Source organism: Hippocampus zosterae, chromosome 11, assembly GCF_025434085.1.
Source record: "Hippocampus zosterae strain Florida chromosome 11, ASM2543408v3, whole genome shotgun sequence".
Classification (NCBI taxonomy): Eukaryota; Metazoa; Chordata; class Actinopteri; order Syngnathiformes; family Syngnathidae; genus Hippocampus; species Hippocampus zosterae.
Window position 1 is genome coordinate 20,776,278 of NC_067461.1, and position 19,931 is coordinate 20,796,208.

The 19,931-nt window shown below is 43.2% G+C and overlaps 1 protein-coding gene across 3 annotated transcripts in view; it reads right to left on the minus strand.

The window, feature by feature from the left end:
• Positions 1 to 540: 540 nt before the first annotated feature.
• The window catches only part of birc6 (baculoviral IAP repeat containing 6), a 116,567-nt gene continuing 97,176 nt past the window's right edge, over positions 541 to 19,931 (minus strand). For all 3 annotated transcript variants that reach the window (XM_052080968.1, XM_052080969.1, XM_052080967.1), the window contains exons 69-73: positions 18,660 to 18,821; positions 16,160 to 16,237; positions 15,031 to 15,219; positions 2,682 to 2,816; positions 541 to 1,742 (exon numbers count right to left, since the gene is read on the minus strand). In XM_052080968.1, coding sequence (XP_051936928.1) covers positions 1,563 to 1,742; positions 2,682 to 2,816; positions 15,031 to 15,219; positions 16,160 to 16,237; positions 18,660 to 18,821 — 744 coding nt within the window. In that variant the 3' untranslated portion in view covers positions 541 to 1,562. The remainder of the gene's footprint in view (positions 1,743 to 2,681; positions 2,817 to 15,030; positions 15,220 to 16,159; positions 16,238 to 18,659; positions 18,822 to 19,931) is intronic.

Here is a 19,931-nt window from a genome sequence, read left to right on the forward strand (position 1 = left end):
TGTTGGCACCCCTGATTTGGACCATTTGTCATTGATCATCTGATTATTCTGTTCAAACTGAAATGGTTAATGGTTACTGACATCCAAGCTTATTTTGGTTGCATTTATAGTTCTGTGAAATCCTATTGATTCTCAAAAGACACAGAAAGGCTGCAATTTGTGAATAGTAAATGACTAAGTGCTATCCAGCTCAGTGTGCATGTACAAGTATGCTTCACCCTCACCTGTAAGATAATTCAGCATCTTACTCATGCTTTTTTCTTTCATGGATATCAAAAAAATGCTCTAAGCGCTCTCCACAGGCACCCTTCAAACCATTTACTGTACGAACACGTTACGACCATGTTTTTCAGCATCAAGTATTGCTGCTGGAGCGCATTTACTCATTTTACGTTCAAGTCATGAGGATTTGAGCAATAGATTAACCTTTCCCGTGTCCTGTGACGCACAAAGCGGGAATTCTTCATCTTCAGTAATACGCCAAAGTCTTGCACATGGAAAATGGACAATAAAAAAAAAAGCATTGGCACAATCGATGCATACTTTCAAGCATCATTTAATGTCCTAGCAAAAGGATTAAGCGGCTGTTCTAGGGAGTGATTAAAATAGAAAGTGCATCTTTTTGTTCACTGGAGTTCTAACATTAAAAAAAATAAAAATAAAATTGTTCCAAGCAATTCTATTTGTCAGATGGCGCAAAATCCACAATCATCATTGGGTAGGAACAGCAAAAGAAGCTCAGGAAAGGTACACCGTGTACTGGAGTATTTGGTGGTATGGAGTCACTCAAAGGCACATCACAGTTTTGTATCGCACAAGGATTGTTGCACACGCACAGAAGACACACAACATGCACAAGCCTTCAGATGACACGTGGACGTGATACGCAGTCTCATGATCCATAATGTTTTTCCAGCGTTCAGACGAGGGAGAAGATAACGTTTAAGGATGTCAGCTTTTATTGAAGTGGATATGATCCCAGAGATATCAAATGAAGCGACGTGTGACCAAATGGGCTTTTGTCTTTTGACTCCTTTTCCTCTGTAGTGTTTTCCTTATTTCATTCCTCTTCATTGCTGCAATTCCTTTAAATATGTTCCTTTAAGAATGACCCCTATATTCTCAATAACATCAGTTGTCATTCAAACAGTCCAAAAGATGAGAAGAAAAAAAAAAATTAGTAAACATTCATCTCTAAAGGTAGTTTCCCTTATATAATTTTTCTCTGCCATTATGTATTTATAAACAAGTTTAATAACATACCAATCAGTGGTTATTTCACAACTTGGGTCAAAAAAAAAAATCCAAAGCACAAAATGTTTACACGCTTTTTTTTTAGGTAAATAAAAGTCTTTGTTGACTGTTTTCATGACGGGCATAGCATAGTTCAGAGTTCTCATGGCGTTGTGGTTCCTCACATCCCCACGCGTTCCACTATTATACTACTAGATCTTTACATACAAATATGGACAAAATGGCGGCTTGTGCTCCAAACCCTCAAGTCTTTTTTTTTTTTCTCTTCAAAGTAACCATCCGCACTGAGGCCCCGGCAAGGCAAAGACTCATAGCTGGCCCTCACCGCTGGCTTCGTCCTGACTACTGCCGGGCTTCTCCGAATCGTGACCGGGCAGCTCTCGGAGAATGAGGGCGGCGCTCTTCTCCGAGAACTCGTCGCCGTCTGCTTCCAGACCGTCGGGGCAGTGTAACTTCAGTAGTTCATCTTGGAGCTGAGCTGTGTGTCGCTGCATCCAAAAACAAACACGTCGGAAATCAATTTCAAGGGTTCTTGGAAATGCTGAACACTACTGCGCTTGGGAGGGAAAAAAACCCAACAAAAACGAATTTAAAAGTTACAGCACATTTTTAAAACAGCAATGATGAGGTATGACAACGCATGTATGCAACACGTGCGCACGCACGCACAAATGAAAAATAGCACTCAAAATGTTTGTACCGTATAAAAACAAGAGTTACTTCATAATGAAATAGAATGTAAAGCATGAAACAGTTTGTGCATCTCGGTATCATGCTGCAATGCAATTCAGTGTGCAGCTCCTTCTGGTGTACTCGCCTTGGCCACCAAGAGTGAGTACTGTCTACATGTGTTGCTTCAAATATTAGCTGCTTTGAACTCATTCAATGCCAGACATCTGCGCTGATCACAACTCGAGAGGAAAGACATTTAAGAACACTTTGGGGAGTGATTTTTCCAAGATCCACAGCTTATCGTGTTCAATCATTACATCGAATCTACCAAATGAAGGAATAGACTCTTCTGTTAAAGAGATAAAGAATTCTATCCTATTCAACTCTCGAGTAATCAGCAGTAGAAAATAGATCGCCTTGCCCCAAAATCCGGAGAAAAACAGCTTTTTGTGTCAACACTTAGATTTTGGCAAAACAGTCAATTTGATACTATTATTTTTGCTTTGGTGACACATCTAACCTCGGAGCAGTGGTTGCTCACAATAAAATCAGCTCATTCAACAATTTGGATTGTTTTTGATTGCACTATAATCTATTTAGTGAAAGGCAAGCACTGTGAGTGGTGCCATCTTACCAGGACGACTCCATCAGCCTTCAGTGGATGTTCACGTGATGACCTTGTCATCCACATCATATTGAAAGACAACTATCAATGCGTTTCGATAGGTCTGCGTTTCGAAATTCCTTTACAATACCTTTAGCGCTGCAGCATGATGGGACATTGTACGCCCAACCCTCTTGTCACTGCTGTACTGCTGAATGTCAACGATCCATTCCTCGCACTGAGACATTATCTCTGTTCGCTTCAGGTAAAAATGTTTGTGGATCACCTGCAAACACAAGAACAGGGTACAACGATCCAATCACAGACAACCATACAATACGATACAAATGGCAAATGTCTTTTCTACCGTTGGTACTGAAAGCGCTTTACACAGTTTCCTCATTTACCGTATTTTCACGACTATAAGGCGCCATTAAAAGTCTAAAATTTTCTCCAAAATGGACAGGACGCCTTATAATGCGATGCGTCTTTTATATGAGCTGAGTTCCAAAATCTGGCTGAGACCCGACACGCTGTTTATATAGAGAAAAGGCGGAAGTGAGGTGGGCCAATCAGTGAAGTGCGGGGAAGAGGTCGGCCAATCAGTGAAGCGCGTCCGCGCACCTATATGTAAATTATGGGGAGAGAGAAAATGTGTACGTGAGTGACGACACGCACGCATGCGGAGAAGAGGTCGGCCAATCAGTGAAGCGCGTCCGCGCACCTATATGTAAATTATGGAGAGAGAGAAAATGTGTATGTGAGTGACGACACGCACACATGCGGAGGTCGGCCAATCAGTGAAGCGCGTCCGCGCACTTATATGTAAATTATGGAGAGAAAATGTGTACGTGAGTGACGACACGCACGCATGCGGAGAAGAGGTCGGCCAATCAGTGAAGCGCGTCCGTGCACATATATGTAAATATATGAAGAGAGGTGGACGTGAGTGAGGACAGGCACGCAGGGGGTGGGTCCGGCAATGAGTGAAGGGTGGGCGTGTAAGTGGACGCTAAAGGCACGCCTATAGCAGGTACCAGCACCTGTATAAAATGTGAGTATGTGCATTATTGCAAAACAACTTCGGTTTTGGTTTCCAAGAACCCCCGAAAATGAATTCCACAAAGAGACACGCCTACGAAGCGCAATTCAAACTCCAAGCCATCGGTTATGCAGTGAAACATGGGAATCGAGCAGCCGCCAGAGAATTTAATGTCAACGAATCCATGGTTCGCAAATGGAGGAAGCAGGAGAAGGAGCTTCGCCAAGTCAAAAAGACGAAGCGGAGTTTCCGTGGAAATAAGGCGAGGTGGCCCGAGTTGGAAGACCAACTGGAGCAGTGGATTCTTGATCAAAGAGCAGCCGGCAGAAGCGTCTCCACGGTCACCATTCGACTAACGGCGAAAAGGTTAGCCGAAGAATTGAAAATTGAACATTTTCAAGGAGGTCCGTCTTGGTGCTTTCGCTTTATGAAACGGCGCCATCTATCCGTGAGAGTGAAGACGACCGTGGCTCAGCAACTTCCAGCGGACTACAAAGAAAAGCTGTCCGTTTTCCGCACCTACTGCAGTAAAAAGATTGTCGACAAACGCATCCAGCCTAACCACATTACCAACATGGACGAGGTCCCGCTGACTTTCGACATCCCGGTGAACCACACTGTGGAGAAGAAGGGGACCAGCACGGTTGCGATACGCACAACGGGGCACGAGAAGTTAGCTTTTACTGTCGTTCTTGGTTGTCATGCCAACGGACAGAAACTGCCACCTATGGTGATTTTCAAGCGAAAGACGCTGCCGAAAGAAAAGTTTCCAGCCGGCGTCATCGTGAAAGCAAACCAAAAGGGCTGGATGGACGAGGAGAAGATGAGAGAGTGGCTAAGTGAGGTCTATGTTAAGAGACCGGATGGCTTTTTCCATGCCTCGCCGTCACTCTTGATTTGCGACTCCATGCGTGCCCATCTCACACCAGCGGTGAAAAATAAAGTCAAGCAAATGAACTCCGAGCTTGCCGTCATTCCCGGAGGCTTGACTAAAGAACTCCAACCGCTGGACATCGGCATCAACCGGGCGTTCAAAGTGAAGTTGCGAGCGGCATGGGAAAAATGGATGATCAATGGCGAACACAGCTTCACGAAGAGTGGGAGGCAGCGCCGGGCTAGTTACGCCACAATGTTTAATTCGGACACAGAAGATGACGACTTTGATGGCTTTCTGAGTGATGATTGAGCAAAAAACGTGAGTACCTTGTAAATAAAATACACCCGAACTCAGTTCTGCTTTCGTTGCCTTTTTAAAAACGTGTTTTAGCTTCGAGCTTCAGTGTGTGCTTCAAGCTAACGTGTTAGCGAACGTGTTAGCATGCATGCATGCCGTATGTTTAAGCGTATGTTTTACCACTGTAAAACTGCGGCCATTAGTACGGTGCGTCCTGTGTATGTGTAAAATACAGAAATGTCACCCATTAATGAGACTGCGGCCATTAGTACGGTGCGTCGAATAGTCGTGAAAATACGGTACCGACAGATGAAGCAGCATCAGGAGCAAGTGGGGTTTCAGTATCTGGCTCAAGGACATGTCGAGAAGGTTGCAATGGGCGGGAATAGAATCCCCAACCTCTGGCTTGGGAAACAACCATTTTACCACAGAGCCAGGCCGTCCCAATACAACCATACTATACATCTTTATTGACATTCATGACATTATGTCACGCCATGGAAGATGAAGAGACATTTTCACAAGTATTCCCCGTGTGTGTGTGTGTGCGCGCGTGTGCAGGGGTAGTAATTGTGTTGCTTGTTGTGCAACCCGCCATTGCTTGTTCTAATTAGAAAATTATTATTCAAATTGGGTGGGTAAAAAAAGCCACACATCAAATTGACATTAAATTACTAAATATATTCAGTCACTCACGCACACAAAGATGTCAACAGTGTCCATATTTCTTCCTCTACTTTTAAAGTATGCTGACATGAGCAGACACCACTATAGTATTAGTTGTTCTTATACAGTTTAAGGACCAAATCATTACAAGGGCAAATTCCTGTCCTCCCTCCACTGTGCAGGAAATAAAATTGTTGCTAATGTGCGGACCACAGTTGGTGTTGGCACTCTTTGTTGACTTTTTGGGATGTTGCCCGTGGGCCTGACTTTGCCCAGATGTGCAGTAAATATTTACGTTCATTCATGAGGTTGGTGAGTCAGGAAAAAAAATGAGCACCAAACAACAAACCTCTGCTGCTCATCTGAGAACACACTCTTTTTTTAATGTGCACCCCTGTTAACACGATCAAATCTAAAACAATCGAATATGACTGAAATCCACGACCCAACTGTGGTCACTCAGTGTTTTACCATCATGCCTAGAGTTCCATTCAGTGAGGAATTAACTTAATTAAAATATATGAAGAACAATTAAAATGAAGCAAAAACTTTTTTTTTGGGGTGGGGGGGTGAATTTTCCTTGTAAGCACCTATACACACACACACAATTTTGTCAGTTGTAGGCATTTTGTAGTAGATTATTGACTAAATGTTTTTATTCATGTTTTGCCTGCGTGTCACGTGTGAAGTTGAGGCCAAGTGAATAGTTTCTGATTAGCTCAGCTTTAAATGTCATTCGGACTCCACGTCATGTTGTCAACTGATTCCCTGGGCAATTCAGGTCATCGGTCTCCTTAACTTACTGTCTCTCTTCAGTAGATGAAATACCAGTGGTAAAAACGCTCAGTTATGTTCAGAAACATATCTCACACACACATATATATATATAAGAGAGAGAGAGAGAGAGCCACTGAGCGGCTGGAGAGCTCAGTTGGTAAGGCATCGGTTTGGCATATGGGAGACGGTGGTTCGAATCCCGCTTGAGGCAAAAATGAGCACATAACACCATCCAGTGTGGGTCCTTGGGCAAGATCCTTCACGCTAATACCTACATCATACAATGATTAGAGACAATAAAACAAATGACATGCCGGCTCAGACGTTGCCCGGCCAAACAAGGTCTGCGTCAGGTGCTGGGGAACCAGAGCACCTTGATGAAAAATGGGAACAAAGCGGAGATGGGCGAGATGCGATAACATGGCTCTGTTGGAATGCTACTACTCAAGCAACCCTAGTCAGAGGGGTTACATGCAGAGAATGTGGGCTAAATGGTTACTTTGAAACCCACAGTCACGGTTGACCACGAAACAACTAGTAGCTCAGTGTTCCAACATCCACAAACGGCAACTGCTGTCACAACTTGAGATTGATGAGGTTCCATGCAGGTTCCATGGTGAAGGGTCCCAGGCTGCCAGATCAGAGGAGGAGGTCATACAAGAGATTGGGAGGCAAGCCCCAATGAATGCAGATGATGAGATTGGGTGGCCAGCCCCAATGAATGAAATGCTGAGCGAGGCAGAAACTGACCTGGAAGCTAAGATCACGGCGAGAATGAAAGCCGGGCAACCTAGAAACCGATTACAACGGCTATGTGAAGTACCATCTGAAAGTCTCATAGAAAGTGTGACTGCAGCACTGAGGGCGATCCCTACCGTAACGATCACAGAAACCAATGAGCTGATATACGCTTCAGCATCAGTGATCCTGGAGACTCTGGGCTATAAGAGCAACCATGGAGGCCATGAGATATATTACCCACCATGGAAAAGACGGTTGGAGGCTAAGATCAAGGCGGCCCGGAAAGATGTGAGTCAATTGAGGGAGGCCCAGAGAGGTGTGATGAAAAGGCCGATACCCGAGAGGTACATCCAGATGACCATACCTGAAGCACTCGAAACTGCCAAAAAAAGGCTCCAAGCCTTGTCCAGTCGCCTAAAGCGGTACACGAAAGAGAATGAGGCCAGACGAATAAACAGGCTGTTCACAACACAACCTGCGAAAGTGTACGCTCAGTGGCAGGGTCCTAACAACAGGGCTGACCCACCAAGACTGGAAACTGAAAGGTACTGGAAAGGCATATGGGAGAAGGAGGTTGCACATAACAGCAGTGCACAATGGCTGGTGAGCCTGAGAGAGGAGCACAGCAACCTGAACAGAACCCAGTTACCATAACAGTGGCAGACATACAGGAAAGAGAGTCTCAGATATGAAGAACTGGACAGCACCAGGCCCGGACATGGTCCACACCTACTGGCTAAAGAAACTCACAGCACTCCATGAGCGCCTAGCAGTACAAATGAACCAGCTGCTGAGGGATGGGACTCACCCAGAATGGCTAACCGAAGGGCGAACGATCCTGATCATGAAGGATCCCTCAAAGGGTGCAGTCCCATCCAACTATCGGCCAATAACCTGTCTCTCCACAACATGGAAGCTCATGTCAGGCATCATTGCAGCTAAGATAAGTGGACACATGGATCAATACATGAACGAAGCACAGAAGGGCATTGGTAGCGATACCAGTCGCACAAGACTGCAGGTCCCGACGTACCAACCTGTGCACAGCTTGGATTGATTACAAGAAAGCCTATGACTCGATGCCACATACATGGATCGCTGAATGCTTGGAGTTGTATAAGATGAACAGGACCCTAAGAGCCTTCGTTGCGAACTCGATGAGGATGTGGAAAACCACACTTGAAGCCAATGGCAAGCCACTTACCCAAGTGTCCATCAACTGTGGCATATACCAAGGTGATGCACTCTCCCCACTGCTGTTCTGCATAGGACCGAACCCCCTAAGCCAAGTAATCACCAAGACAGGCTATGGATACCGCCTCAGAAATGGAGCTACAATCAGTCACCTCCTCTACATGGATGACATAAAGCTGTATTCCAAGAGCGAAAGGGACATAGATTCCCTGATCCACACAACCAGGATCTACAGCAGCGACATCGGGATGTCATTCGGGCTTGAGAAATGTAGTCGGATGGTGACTAAGAGAGGAAAGGTAGTCCGCACTGAAGGGGTCTCACTCCCTGAAGGAACAATAGCAGACATTGAGGACAGCGACAAGTACCTCGGTATACCACAAGCCAAAGGCAACCTTGAACTGGCAACAAGGAAAGCGGCTACGGCCAAATACCTCCAGCGAGTGAGGCAAGTCCTAAGAAGACAGCTCAATGGCAAGAATAAGACCCGGGCAATAAACAGCTATGCCCTGCCAGTGATCAGATACCCTGCAGGAATAATAAGGTAGCCAAAGGAAGAGACTCCGACCACGGACGTTCAGACCCAAAAGCTCCTAACCATGCATGGAGGGTTCCATCCCAAATCCAGCACCCTGAGACTGTACGCAAGCCGAAAGGAAGGAGGCCGGGGACTAGTGAGTGTGAGAGCCACTGTCCAGGATGAAACAGCCAAGCTCCATGAATACATCAAGGAGAAGGCGCCAATGGATGACGTACTCAGAGAATGTCTCAGACAATGGGGAACAGAAGATGAGGCGCTGGAAGAGGGACCATCATGGGAGGACAAGCCCCTACACGGGATGTATCACCTGACCATAACTGAAGTGGCTGATCTCAAGAAGTCCTATCAGTGGCTGGAGAGGGCTGGCCTGAAGGACAGCAGAGAGGCACTCATCCTGGCTGCTCAGGAGCAGGCCTTGAGCACCAGAGCCATCGAGACCCAGATATACCACACAAGACAAGACCCACGGTGTAGGTTGTGCAAAGAGGCACCTGAGACGATCCAACACATAACTGCAGGGTGTAAGATGCTGGCAGGGAAAGCCTACATGGAACGCCATAACCAGGTGGCTGGCATAGTCTACCAAAACATCTGTGCGGAGTATGGACTGGAAACCCCACGGTCAAAATGGGAAACACCTCCGAAGGTGGTGGAGAATGACAGAGCGAAGATCCTGTGGGACTTCCAGATCCAGACTGACAAGATGGTAATGGCGAACCAACCAGATATCGTGATCATGGATAAAGGGCAGAGGAAAGCCGTTGTCGTGGATGTAGCGGTCCCAAGTGATGGAAACATCAGGAAGAAGGAACAAGAGAAACTCGAGAAATACCAAGGGCTCAGAGAGGAGCTGGAGAGAGCCTGGAAGGTAAAGGTGACAGTCGTGCCTGTGGTGGTCGGAGCATTCGGAGCAGTGACCCCCAAACTAGATGAGTGGCTGCAACAGATCCCGGGAACAACATCGGACATCTCAGTCCAGAAATGTGCAGTGCTGGGAACAGCAAGGATACTGCGCAGAACCCTCAAGCTTCCTGGCCTCTGGTAGAGGACCCGAGCTGAATGAGGGACGGACACCACCCGAGGGGTGAGATGAGGATATATATATATATTATACACACACACACACACACACACACACACACACATTCATACACACACACAGTATATATATTTGCCCGAGTCCCTTGATGGTGGTTAGATTTTATTGCAAGTAGTAACAGGGCAACAGCTGTCATACGACTGCTGGAGTAAGTTGAATATGTAGTCCAGGGCTAAACAAGAACAAAGGAATAAAGCACAGAGAGTGCAGACCGAGTGTGTCAAACAAAGCATGGACGGAATCTATTTTCTTCTATTTTCGACAAAACTCAGACGGTTTATTACCAAGGGGACTTAAGTCATATTTTGACATCTTATCTTCAACACTGTACTCCAGAAATATCAATCATGTTCGCTTCATTGTCACTTCGGTTCGCTGGTTTTACACCCTTCTATCCTCCAGCCAGCTTGCTGGTGGCGGTGAGCAGAGAATGTGTGTCACCCTTGATCTGCTGCCCAACTGCTGCAGCATTAGGTGTGGTCACTGCTGATTTGCTGCAAAAGCAGCAGCAGAGAGGGTTGATGGACCACTTTAATCTCCATCTTCCTTCCACGTCCTTTTCCGCTCTATCCATCACAGTCACAACTTTCTAGCTCATCCTCGTTTACCTCCACCCGCTGCCTGCGTTACATCCACTGAGGTGAGTGATGGTTTCCCCATCTTAGAATGAATGTTTCAAGGTCACTGATGTGTGGTAAAAAATGGCAAATTTGAGCGACCGCCGAAGGCCAACACAGGATTTGTGACAAAAACCTCAACGACAAGCACATGGCCGACATCATGAGCAGACATGGCAAACACATTGAGGTTTAAAAAAGGGATGTTTTCCCCGAGGCTCCGTGTAGTGGCGACAAACAGCCACTTGACTTTTGGTATTTGGACATGGCCATCAATCACAGTATGCAAAGACACACGATGCCAACACTACACTCCGATACACACACACAGAGAAGCACACAAGCACACATGAAGGAAACGTGCAGTCGCAGATGAAGTCCATTGGCAGAGGAAGATCCCTGACGACCAGATAAACTCAGTGACCTTTAAGGTAATGCTGTCCACTCATTATTCCACAGGGCAACCACGAGGGGAAGACGAGCCAAGGGATGGATATGCGGAAGCTGTCTGTCGGTTGGCGGGTCAAGGACAGGAGTGAATCACATCACCGTTATCTAGTTATTATTCATTGTTTCACATATTCCAATCAGTAACACACTGAGGAAACCAACTCATTTTTTTTCACAAGAGCAACATGTGCTCTTCAAGAGCGTGGGTTTTTTTGTTGTTTATGTGTTTGTTTTGTCACTTTGTGTTTGTTGTTACGTCGTGTGGACCTGATGTGGACTGTTTTCAGCATTTTTGGCCATGACATTCGTCAAAGAAGAAGAATCTGTGCTTGGTGGTTGCGCCTTCTCAGCAGCATGCTTGTACCAGCATTGATTTTGATTGGGAGGAATGTCGGCGCCATTTGACTATCGTTCCTGGACAGCTCTGGGGTGCTTGTGTCTTGCGCCTGAAATAGGCAGCATTTTCACAGCCCCGCTTTGTTCAGCAAAAAGGTCGGTGCTGATGGACAGTCTGCGGCTGGATGGATGCATGGCTTGAGGAGCCGACGATGAGAAGAAAGGAGCGTCCGCGCAGAGCGCCGGTGCGGATGTGGAACTGGGAGTCGCGGCTTGGAATTGAAGCGGATTTACATGGGACAGGAGAGCCAATCTCTTTTTTTCGTTAATGGATGCTACAGCTTCTTGTTGCTTTCAAGCTTAGCTTGTAGCAAACTTGTGCACATTTCAGCATGACGTCTTTCATCCACTGGTGAAAAGGACGCTTTGATTCGCTCCTCTTTCATCTATTACTGCTTCAGACAACAAAGTGTATGCAGAAAAGTGGTGAATATTGCACGACTGTGTGTTTTATGTGTTGTGTTGTATTTTTTGTCATTTTATGTTCAGTGTTCTTTTAATGGCGGTGCGGGCACCCACAGCAGCTCCCCTTGTTGTCTGTTTAAGAGGGAGGAAATTTCATCTGCACATTTGACAAAGTTGTACTTGATACTTAATTTTGACTTCCTGACTGAAGCTTTTGGTAATGTACCAGCGAACTAACACTTACTGGAATGTCGATAAGCTCCACCGTTTACGGTTCTGTTGATGAGGGAACGGGGGGGGGGGGGGGGGGGGGGGGGGTCCTGGGCGACCCTGCCAAGCCCGATCCGGACGATCTCAACAAGGGTGGATGCAACGACACAGACATTACCGCAGACCCTGGTTGCCTGCTCCATGAGTGCAGGCTTTTAACATCAGTCATATAATACTATACTTGAAGGAAAATTTAATCCGCAGTGCCATTGTCCAGGAAAATCTGTTACAACTTATGATTTTAAATCAAATGGTCATAGCCGTGATGCTGACCCTGATATTGTTGAACTGAGCATTATGGAACTATGAGCCGGCACTCATACACACCCAGTTTACAAACACATTTCACACACTAAGGTCCAAGTGTAGACTTATTCTTTCCCCCTCAGGCATCAATATTTTAGAACAGAACCGATTGTCCTTAATTCCACCTGACAACCTGCTGCTGTGCAATTCACGCTTGTGCCGCATCCTCCACATCTCCCATTATCGCACTAGTTAGGCACTCCTTTCTCACACACAATTACTAAAAATAAAATGGCATCTAAAGCATCCCATTTTGAGTTTAATAAACAATATAGAATATTTTCACTCCAGTGATACCTGGAATATAATATGCTTCAGTGTATATTACCCCCGCCCCCAAAACCACAGATTTTTGTGATTTTTTTTGGATTGGATACAATTTTATTGTCAAATGTGCTGTACAGCAACAAGACAACATAAAACAAGAGGAGCTGGTTGTTGTTATAACAACAAAATATGTTATACAATCAGGCCAAGATGAATAATTTCAAAAGTTTTTCCAGCTTTGAGGTGACCAATATACTGAACAACTTGACTGAAAAACAAACTGAAATACTTGAACAACAACAACAAAAGAAATGCAATAACCTGGTTGCATGTACTGGACATGCACAAATGATTGATGTGGCAATATTTGCCCACTTTTCTTTGCAAAAATGCTCAAAATCCATCAATTGCAAAGACATCTCCAGCTTGCCTTCAGTCTTATTTCAGCCTGATTCTTAGACAAGGAAGCAGAAAGACGTTCTCTCTGCATGTAGGCATTGAACGGGGTCGTTCATTTAGGGTTTTTAAATCAAATATACATGTGACATGGGAAAAATGTGACAAAGAATATGTACCACAAGGTCAAAAAGCATTTTTCCTCTGTTATTTAAGAAGTGTGTGCAAAATATCCAATATTACACGAACTTTACTTTGTTCTGTTGGCAGGCTTTGGTGAATCATAGCAAGCTGAACTTTGACGTATGAGGAGATTAAATGTCATGACTTCACATTACGGTATCAGACTCAAGTGTGATTTTTCCGGTCCCTTGAGGCATTCTTAAAATAATTTCTTTAATTCAAAAGGACAGCGATGACTTCATGGTGCGCTTGGCCCTTGACCACATCTTCCACCCAGGCTAATTGCAAGTTAAAGGAAACCAGTCTCAGGCTCAAGACTATTTTAACAGTAACTTCAACAGTAACTAAAATGTAGGAACTCCCATTCAACCATAAATATGACAGCTATGGGTGGGTAATGGGCTTGATTCTCTCTTATATCTTGAGAAATTTTGCAATCATAATTTTGCTGTGTTATATAAAGTAAGTAAATGGTAAAATCGTGAATGGAGTGCACTTATACAGCGCCAAATCTACAACACCATATGGTCCCAAAGTACATTACAAAGCCATTCACCCGCTCTCGCACGTTCGTACGTCAATGGGCAGCTGCTTCCATGCAAGGCATTTGAAGGTGTTGTCAGGCCCGCTGCGAGAAAATTGGGTGGTTTTGCTCAAGGACACTTTGACAATAGGTGCTGGGATTTGAACCGGTGATCCTCCATTTACTGTAGCCCCCACTCTACCAAATGAGCCACAGCTGCCCTAATTACACATTTTTCATTACGATTTTAGGCCATATTAAATTCACATTCTTAATAAACTTTTCCAATGAAAGCAAGGCAATGTGTTGAGGTCTTTGGCATTTTAAGACCTTTTAACAGCAGGGTTACATGTCACATATAATATACAAAATCGAATTGAACCATTTTGATGCAGACATCACAATATCCTTGGGTCTACTAGTCTCAACACTTACTACAGTCATCTCGTTACCTCTGCGTCCCGCGTCCTAGATGCATAATTTTACCGCAGGATGCACAGTTCCAAATAACGTGCGTTTTTGGGACGGACGCAAGGAAATTTCTCAGTCAAAACAAACAATTTGTTGTTTTGATATCGCGTTAAGTAATCTCGCGTGACGAGATTTACGTTCTCGCGAGATGAGATTGGCAAGATCGGCCTTCAACCTCTTGGAAAGCAGACGGTTGCCAAGTTGTGTCACGTTAAAACATGTGTTGCGAAAGTTTATTGCAGAGACATCACAGAGGAAGCAGCTAAAGTTGGATAGTTTTTTGCGATAATAAGTTGACTTTGAGAAAGTCTTGCATCATTGGAAGCAGTAAAGAGAGGAGAATTTATGAACTCAAAGACTGAACCATGGGATGAAATAAGAACCTATTTGTCAGCAAATCTTGCATGACTGAATTAATTAAATGTTTGCAGCATTTGTTTATAAGAAATAAACCCATGATCAATGCATATTGTTGTTGGTTGAGTTATTACCATATGCAATTGAATAACTACTTATTCAGAATTTGAAATTTGGGACTCTCTCCATGCATAATGGGACTCTTACTTTTCTGATCAGCGAGTCCCTGGGACTCGCTGGAGTTAAACTGTAAAGTTATCACTGTTACTATATAAAATGTGTTAAAAAATGGGAGTTGACCATGCCTGAATTGTAAAATAAATATGCCAAGGTACAATGAGTGTTGATGAATGCAGACTAGATCTCTAACAGCAGTAGCGTCTCAAACAACAACACTTTGATAGCCTGCTTCAGAAGTCTCAGGGGCTGTAGTAAAGTTGTTTGTTTGGCAATTTGTCCATGTGTGCATAGAGATTTTCTGTCCCTGCAATTTCAAATGCCTTCACTGTCTTAAAGCTAAGGGCACCTGCTTGTTTTCCACACTCATGGCTTTGTTTCCGCTTGTAGAAGCAAGCAGCTGTCATTTGCAATTTTTACACAGTTGTTGAATTTTTTGTGATCCTACCTCTTTGAAGCATGGTGATGGGTTGCGCATCTGTTCCAGCATGGCCCATTTTACGGTGGCCTGGCGTATGTTGCCATCGTATTCCCGTGAGCTCTGGGTGCCGCTCGGAGTCCCCCGGGAGCGCTCGTACCCCGGCTCGTTGAAGTAGGGCTCAGCCACCAGGATGAGGGACTGCACTGACACTAGCACCTGCAGCACAATGGCAAATAACAGACAAATTGACTGATACGTTTTCTTTTTTATTATCTTCAGTTGGAAAACAGTATTGATTATTAAACACTATTGTACAGGAAACCGAAGCCAAGCGGAAACGCTTTTAGGTCAAGCCTATGCGAGGGACGCATTTTGTAGCATGTTAAGTGCAGAAACATCACTATCGTAGCTTATGTGTGCCATTTTAAAATGCTGGTCCTGGCGCTACAAATTCCCTTTCTTTGACAATGCCATTGGGTCTTTGGGGTATTGCCATGTGCATCTAAGTGCAGTGCACTTAAAGTGACAGCGGCAAAACATAAACGTGATGTCATGGATAACTACAATGTGTGGCTAGACTTTTGATTCTGTTCAGTCACTTTGGCGAAGAGGTTTACGACCTAGCGCCATCCTTGGTTAAGTATGAAATCCTCAGTTATGTATGACTAATCCAAGAGTTTATTTTATAAGTAAAACAGTGACGTTTTAAAATAATGCTTGAGAAAGATTCAGTCTTTTGAGCGGCTCCTGAAAGAACAGCAGCTTTTAAAGAGCCACGTCCTATCACACCACCCGAAAACGAAAACACATCATACATTTACCCCAAAAGTTGATGATAAACGGGATTAAACATGGAGAAAACAGAGTTTACATCAACGCTGGCCATGCATCGCCATCATTTTGTGTGTTTTCAACCAGGCAATTGTTTTATTTTTACAAACATAACATCATGTTTTACTAAACGCCACAAACTGAAACAAATAATCAACTTTCAATAGGATCTAAAAAGTCAGCTTTCACAACACTAAGCCCATAAATACATTGCGCCTGGTAGTGTAATGACTGACTAATAATAAAATCTCGTGACGCAAGACTGGGACAGCAGCTCCGCGGATCTTTTCAAGCAGGTGACTGTCATGATGGATGTTCAACTCACCTGTAGAAAGCTTGAGGTTTGTGGGTTCCACTTCTCCTCTGGTCTCCCATGCCATGTGTTGAGGATACTTAAACATACCTGACAGAAACACAAATGGCAAAAATCAGGATAGACTTTTTGCAATTCATCTAATCAGCCCAGTATATAAAATTGAGAGAGGTTTACTGTGTCAATTGCTTGGAATACGATTGGTGGGTTGTACCACATGCTATTTTATTCATGCCAATACAACTAAATTAAGCAGATAGTGTGGAACATTTCATTGTAAAGCCCCCCCAAAAAGTGATGTGTGGCATATGAACTTCATTTATTCCCAAATATAGAGTTATGCGTTGTATACGTTATAAATTCTTGAGTTATACAGACTATACTAAACTGGCAAAGGAAAAGTGAAAATCCCTAAAGATGTTCAACCCCGATGTGCAAATGAAATTTTCGAAGGCATTCAATTTATCGGTAAAAAATAATCAACGAAACAGCTTTTTGAAATTTTGCTCAGAATTGAAGGAACTTTGGAAAATTCAGGCTTGCAGATTATTTTTTATTTCAATGATCTGTTTTTATTTAGATTTGTGTTAAAATACTTTAATACAAGTTTGCATAAACCATAACTGTGCTTGGAATGAATTTGATAGATTTAATTTAGAAATGTGGCATATTTAATCTGGAAAATGTTTTGATTGATTTAAACATAATGCAAGGATCATGGTCAGGACAAGAGCTGTCCAAGAGAATTTGATCAAACCCTTCCGCAACATTCGCCCTCCACCGCCATTTAATCAACTGTCCCTCATCTGTGTACTAAATTGCTTCCTGCTTTGTCCAAGCTGTACCATTGATGTGGGATGCCCTGAGTATGTCTTATAGCAGCTGTCTACATCTATTATGGAAATACATGGGGACTGTGAGCAGCTGCCTAATGAAGTATAACAGATGGTGAACTGAAGCACATTGGACCTTTCTAAATGGAAAGGCAAAGCATCTAGGGCTACTGAGAAGGATGTGGATGTCTGATTCCAAATGTCAAGTTAAAAAAAAATTGTATACAGTATATATAGTAAGATCATTACATATATTTACTATACATATTCAAGCAGGTTAATTATGTCATCCTTTTTACGAGTCTTCAGCCTCAACCAGAAAGCCAGTCAAGAAACATTGCATCAGTGGAACGTAATCAATGTCGGTCCTGGCTGTTCAGTACAATACGGTACGCGTCAAGTAAAAATATGTTATCAGCATTAATAAAAGAAGATTGAGGACATTTTTTGTGAGGTTGCAAAAAACAAATCTATATCAGTTAACTTATTTATTCTCTTTATGACAATGTTGAAAGGTAACATTTGAGGAACAGAGTTGGCGCCATTATTATCATTATGATTATTATTATTCTAAATAGTTATTAGAGCAATGTTCACTCTAACTGCGCGCGTGGGCAATTGCACACTTCTCTAACCCTGTCAGCGCACACGATGATGCTGGCGGGCACTACACAGACTAGACATTTCTATACGCAGTCCTTCATTTCCACCCCACTTTAATCCACAAACGGGACGCCACACGAATCCCACATCCATTAAAGTTTCAGCAGTGTGACGCAGGGTGCGCACTCAATTGTTCTACAATAGTTTGATGACGTTGACACACAGTCACTAACACACAGACGAGAGGCTGCAGGCGATGCACAGACAGCTCCATTCAGGAAGCCAAAACACGGCTTATGGCATAGTTTACAAGCCCCTTCAATGAGGCGCTATATCTTTTATTAAATTACGTTTGCCAATATTTATGAGTAGACAATGTGGGACCATAGTTATACACATTAATTATGCTTAAAATAAAGTGTGTGCTAAAATAAAAGTAACAAACTCTTCGCTATTTCATACGTGTCAAAGTTCTCGATTCAGCGGAATGTTCAATTTTGATGAGAAGGATAAAGTATCCATTTCAAAGCAGAATTGGCTTACACAGCTGCACATCTACGGTAAACATCGTTGGCTAATTTTATGTGGCCTTCCACTGTTTCCATCGCAGGTAGTCAAAAGCCATCAGTACACTTTCAGATGCTTTATTTAATAAACTGTAACAAGAGGAACATGTAACAAGTACATCCATACGCAGCCTGTCAGAGCTCCTGCGAAGTCACAACTGATACCGAGTCACTGAATTCCTAATCAGCCAACTCTATAATCATACATACATTTAAACTCACAGATACTACAGTATAGTATGGACGGACAAATAAATAAACCCCACATGAATATTTTGTATTGTATGTATAAAGCTTTAAAATACATATAAATGACAAAATAATCATATGGTTACCACTCTGCTAATTTTAGTCTATTGAGGGTGCTGTGTTCGACTGCACATTTTAATTTATATGATAATATAAACAGTTACCATGAAGGGGTTCAATTATACTTTGATATTGCCCAGTCCTATGGCATTTAACTGTACCTCCAAAATGCCCAAACGGTGTCAAAATGTTTCCACTCACTTTGCCATCATTGTAGAGATTAGGGTTAAAGCGCACACTGTGTCCACCGGTTGTCTCCAGGTTCACCAAAGGAGGTGAATTGGGATAATCTTGAGGAAAATACACATCAAATTCGAAGCAACCATTGGCATATGGGGTGTCTGCTGGGCCAGTGATGAGAACCTGTAAATAAAATCAACAGTGGAAAAAAGAACACACCATTCTGTTATGTTGTTCATCTTTGCACTCTGCTGTATTGCAGGTTTTTAGTGATATGTAAGGTTATTATAAATCATCCTTGTAAGGCATCTTAACGCTGGAAGATAAATGTTGATTTGAAACATTTAGAGATTTCACCGTGAGATAAGTTCAAAATTTAATACCATTAACACACACACAAAAATCCAGAAAACTGGTACGATGAAGCACCAGTATCGATTCCCAGGTATCGATCCTGTTCAAATGTGAAAGGCACCCATCCTTATTTTTTTATAAGTCATTGTAGCACTGATATCATCATGCATCTGAATACAGTGTTTAACACATTTTTAATATGTGTTGTTTTTCCATCAGAGATGCACATTAACTTCTCTAGATTATTTTTTTCCCCCTGCTGATTTAAAAACAGTAATATAGTATGTAATCTACTTCTTCCTTTCATAACTTTGCTGCTGTGAATTGGGATTGTCTCCATTGCGAGACTAATAAAGGTTTTCTTATTTAGTAATATTTATGAATTAAGTCTTATGGTTTCAGCAACATGTTTATTTTTTTCCTGCAACATCATCGCTATGAATGACAATGCATGGCAAAATCCATATTGTGCAAGTTTTATAGGTAAAACTCTGATGTGCTTGAAAAAAGTAAAGGTCCAAAACAGATTTAGGGGTGCATAAAGTCATCTCTGATTAAAATCTGCTGTTGCCCAGTCTTATCTGAAAGTGTGATTCCATCTCAGATGTGTGCAGGTAGTATAAGCTGCTTTGGGAAAGCTTTTCTGAAAGTGACATGCCTATAAACCGGGGTTTGACTATTAAGTTTCTTGTGTGCTAGTGTTCAATTCATCAGTTTGCTGACTAAGTATCACATTTGACGTTTGGGCAGCTATGGAAAAGTGATGAGGACCACCGCCAGTGGTGGGCACTACAGGTTGGCCTCAGCTCCAGTGTGAGCTTCACTATTGTGATGAGTAAAATGTAAAAGATACATCTTCAAATCCTACGTCATGGTTTCTCACTTTTTGCAGGGTAGCGGGGAGGTGTTCCAGAACCAATTAACTCCAAAAAATGAGAG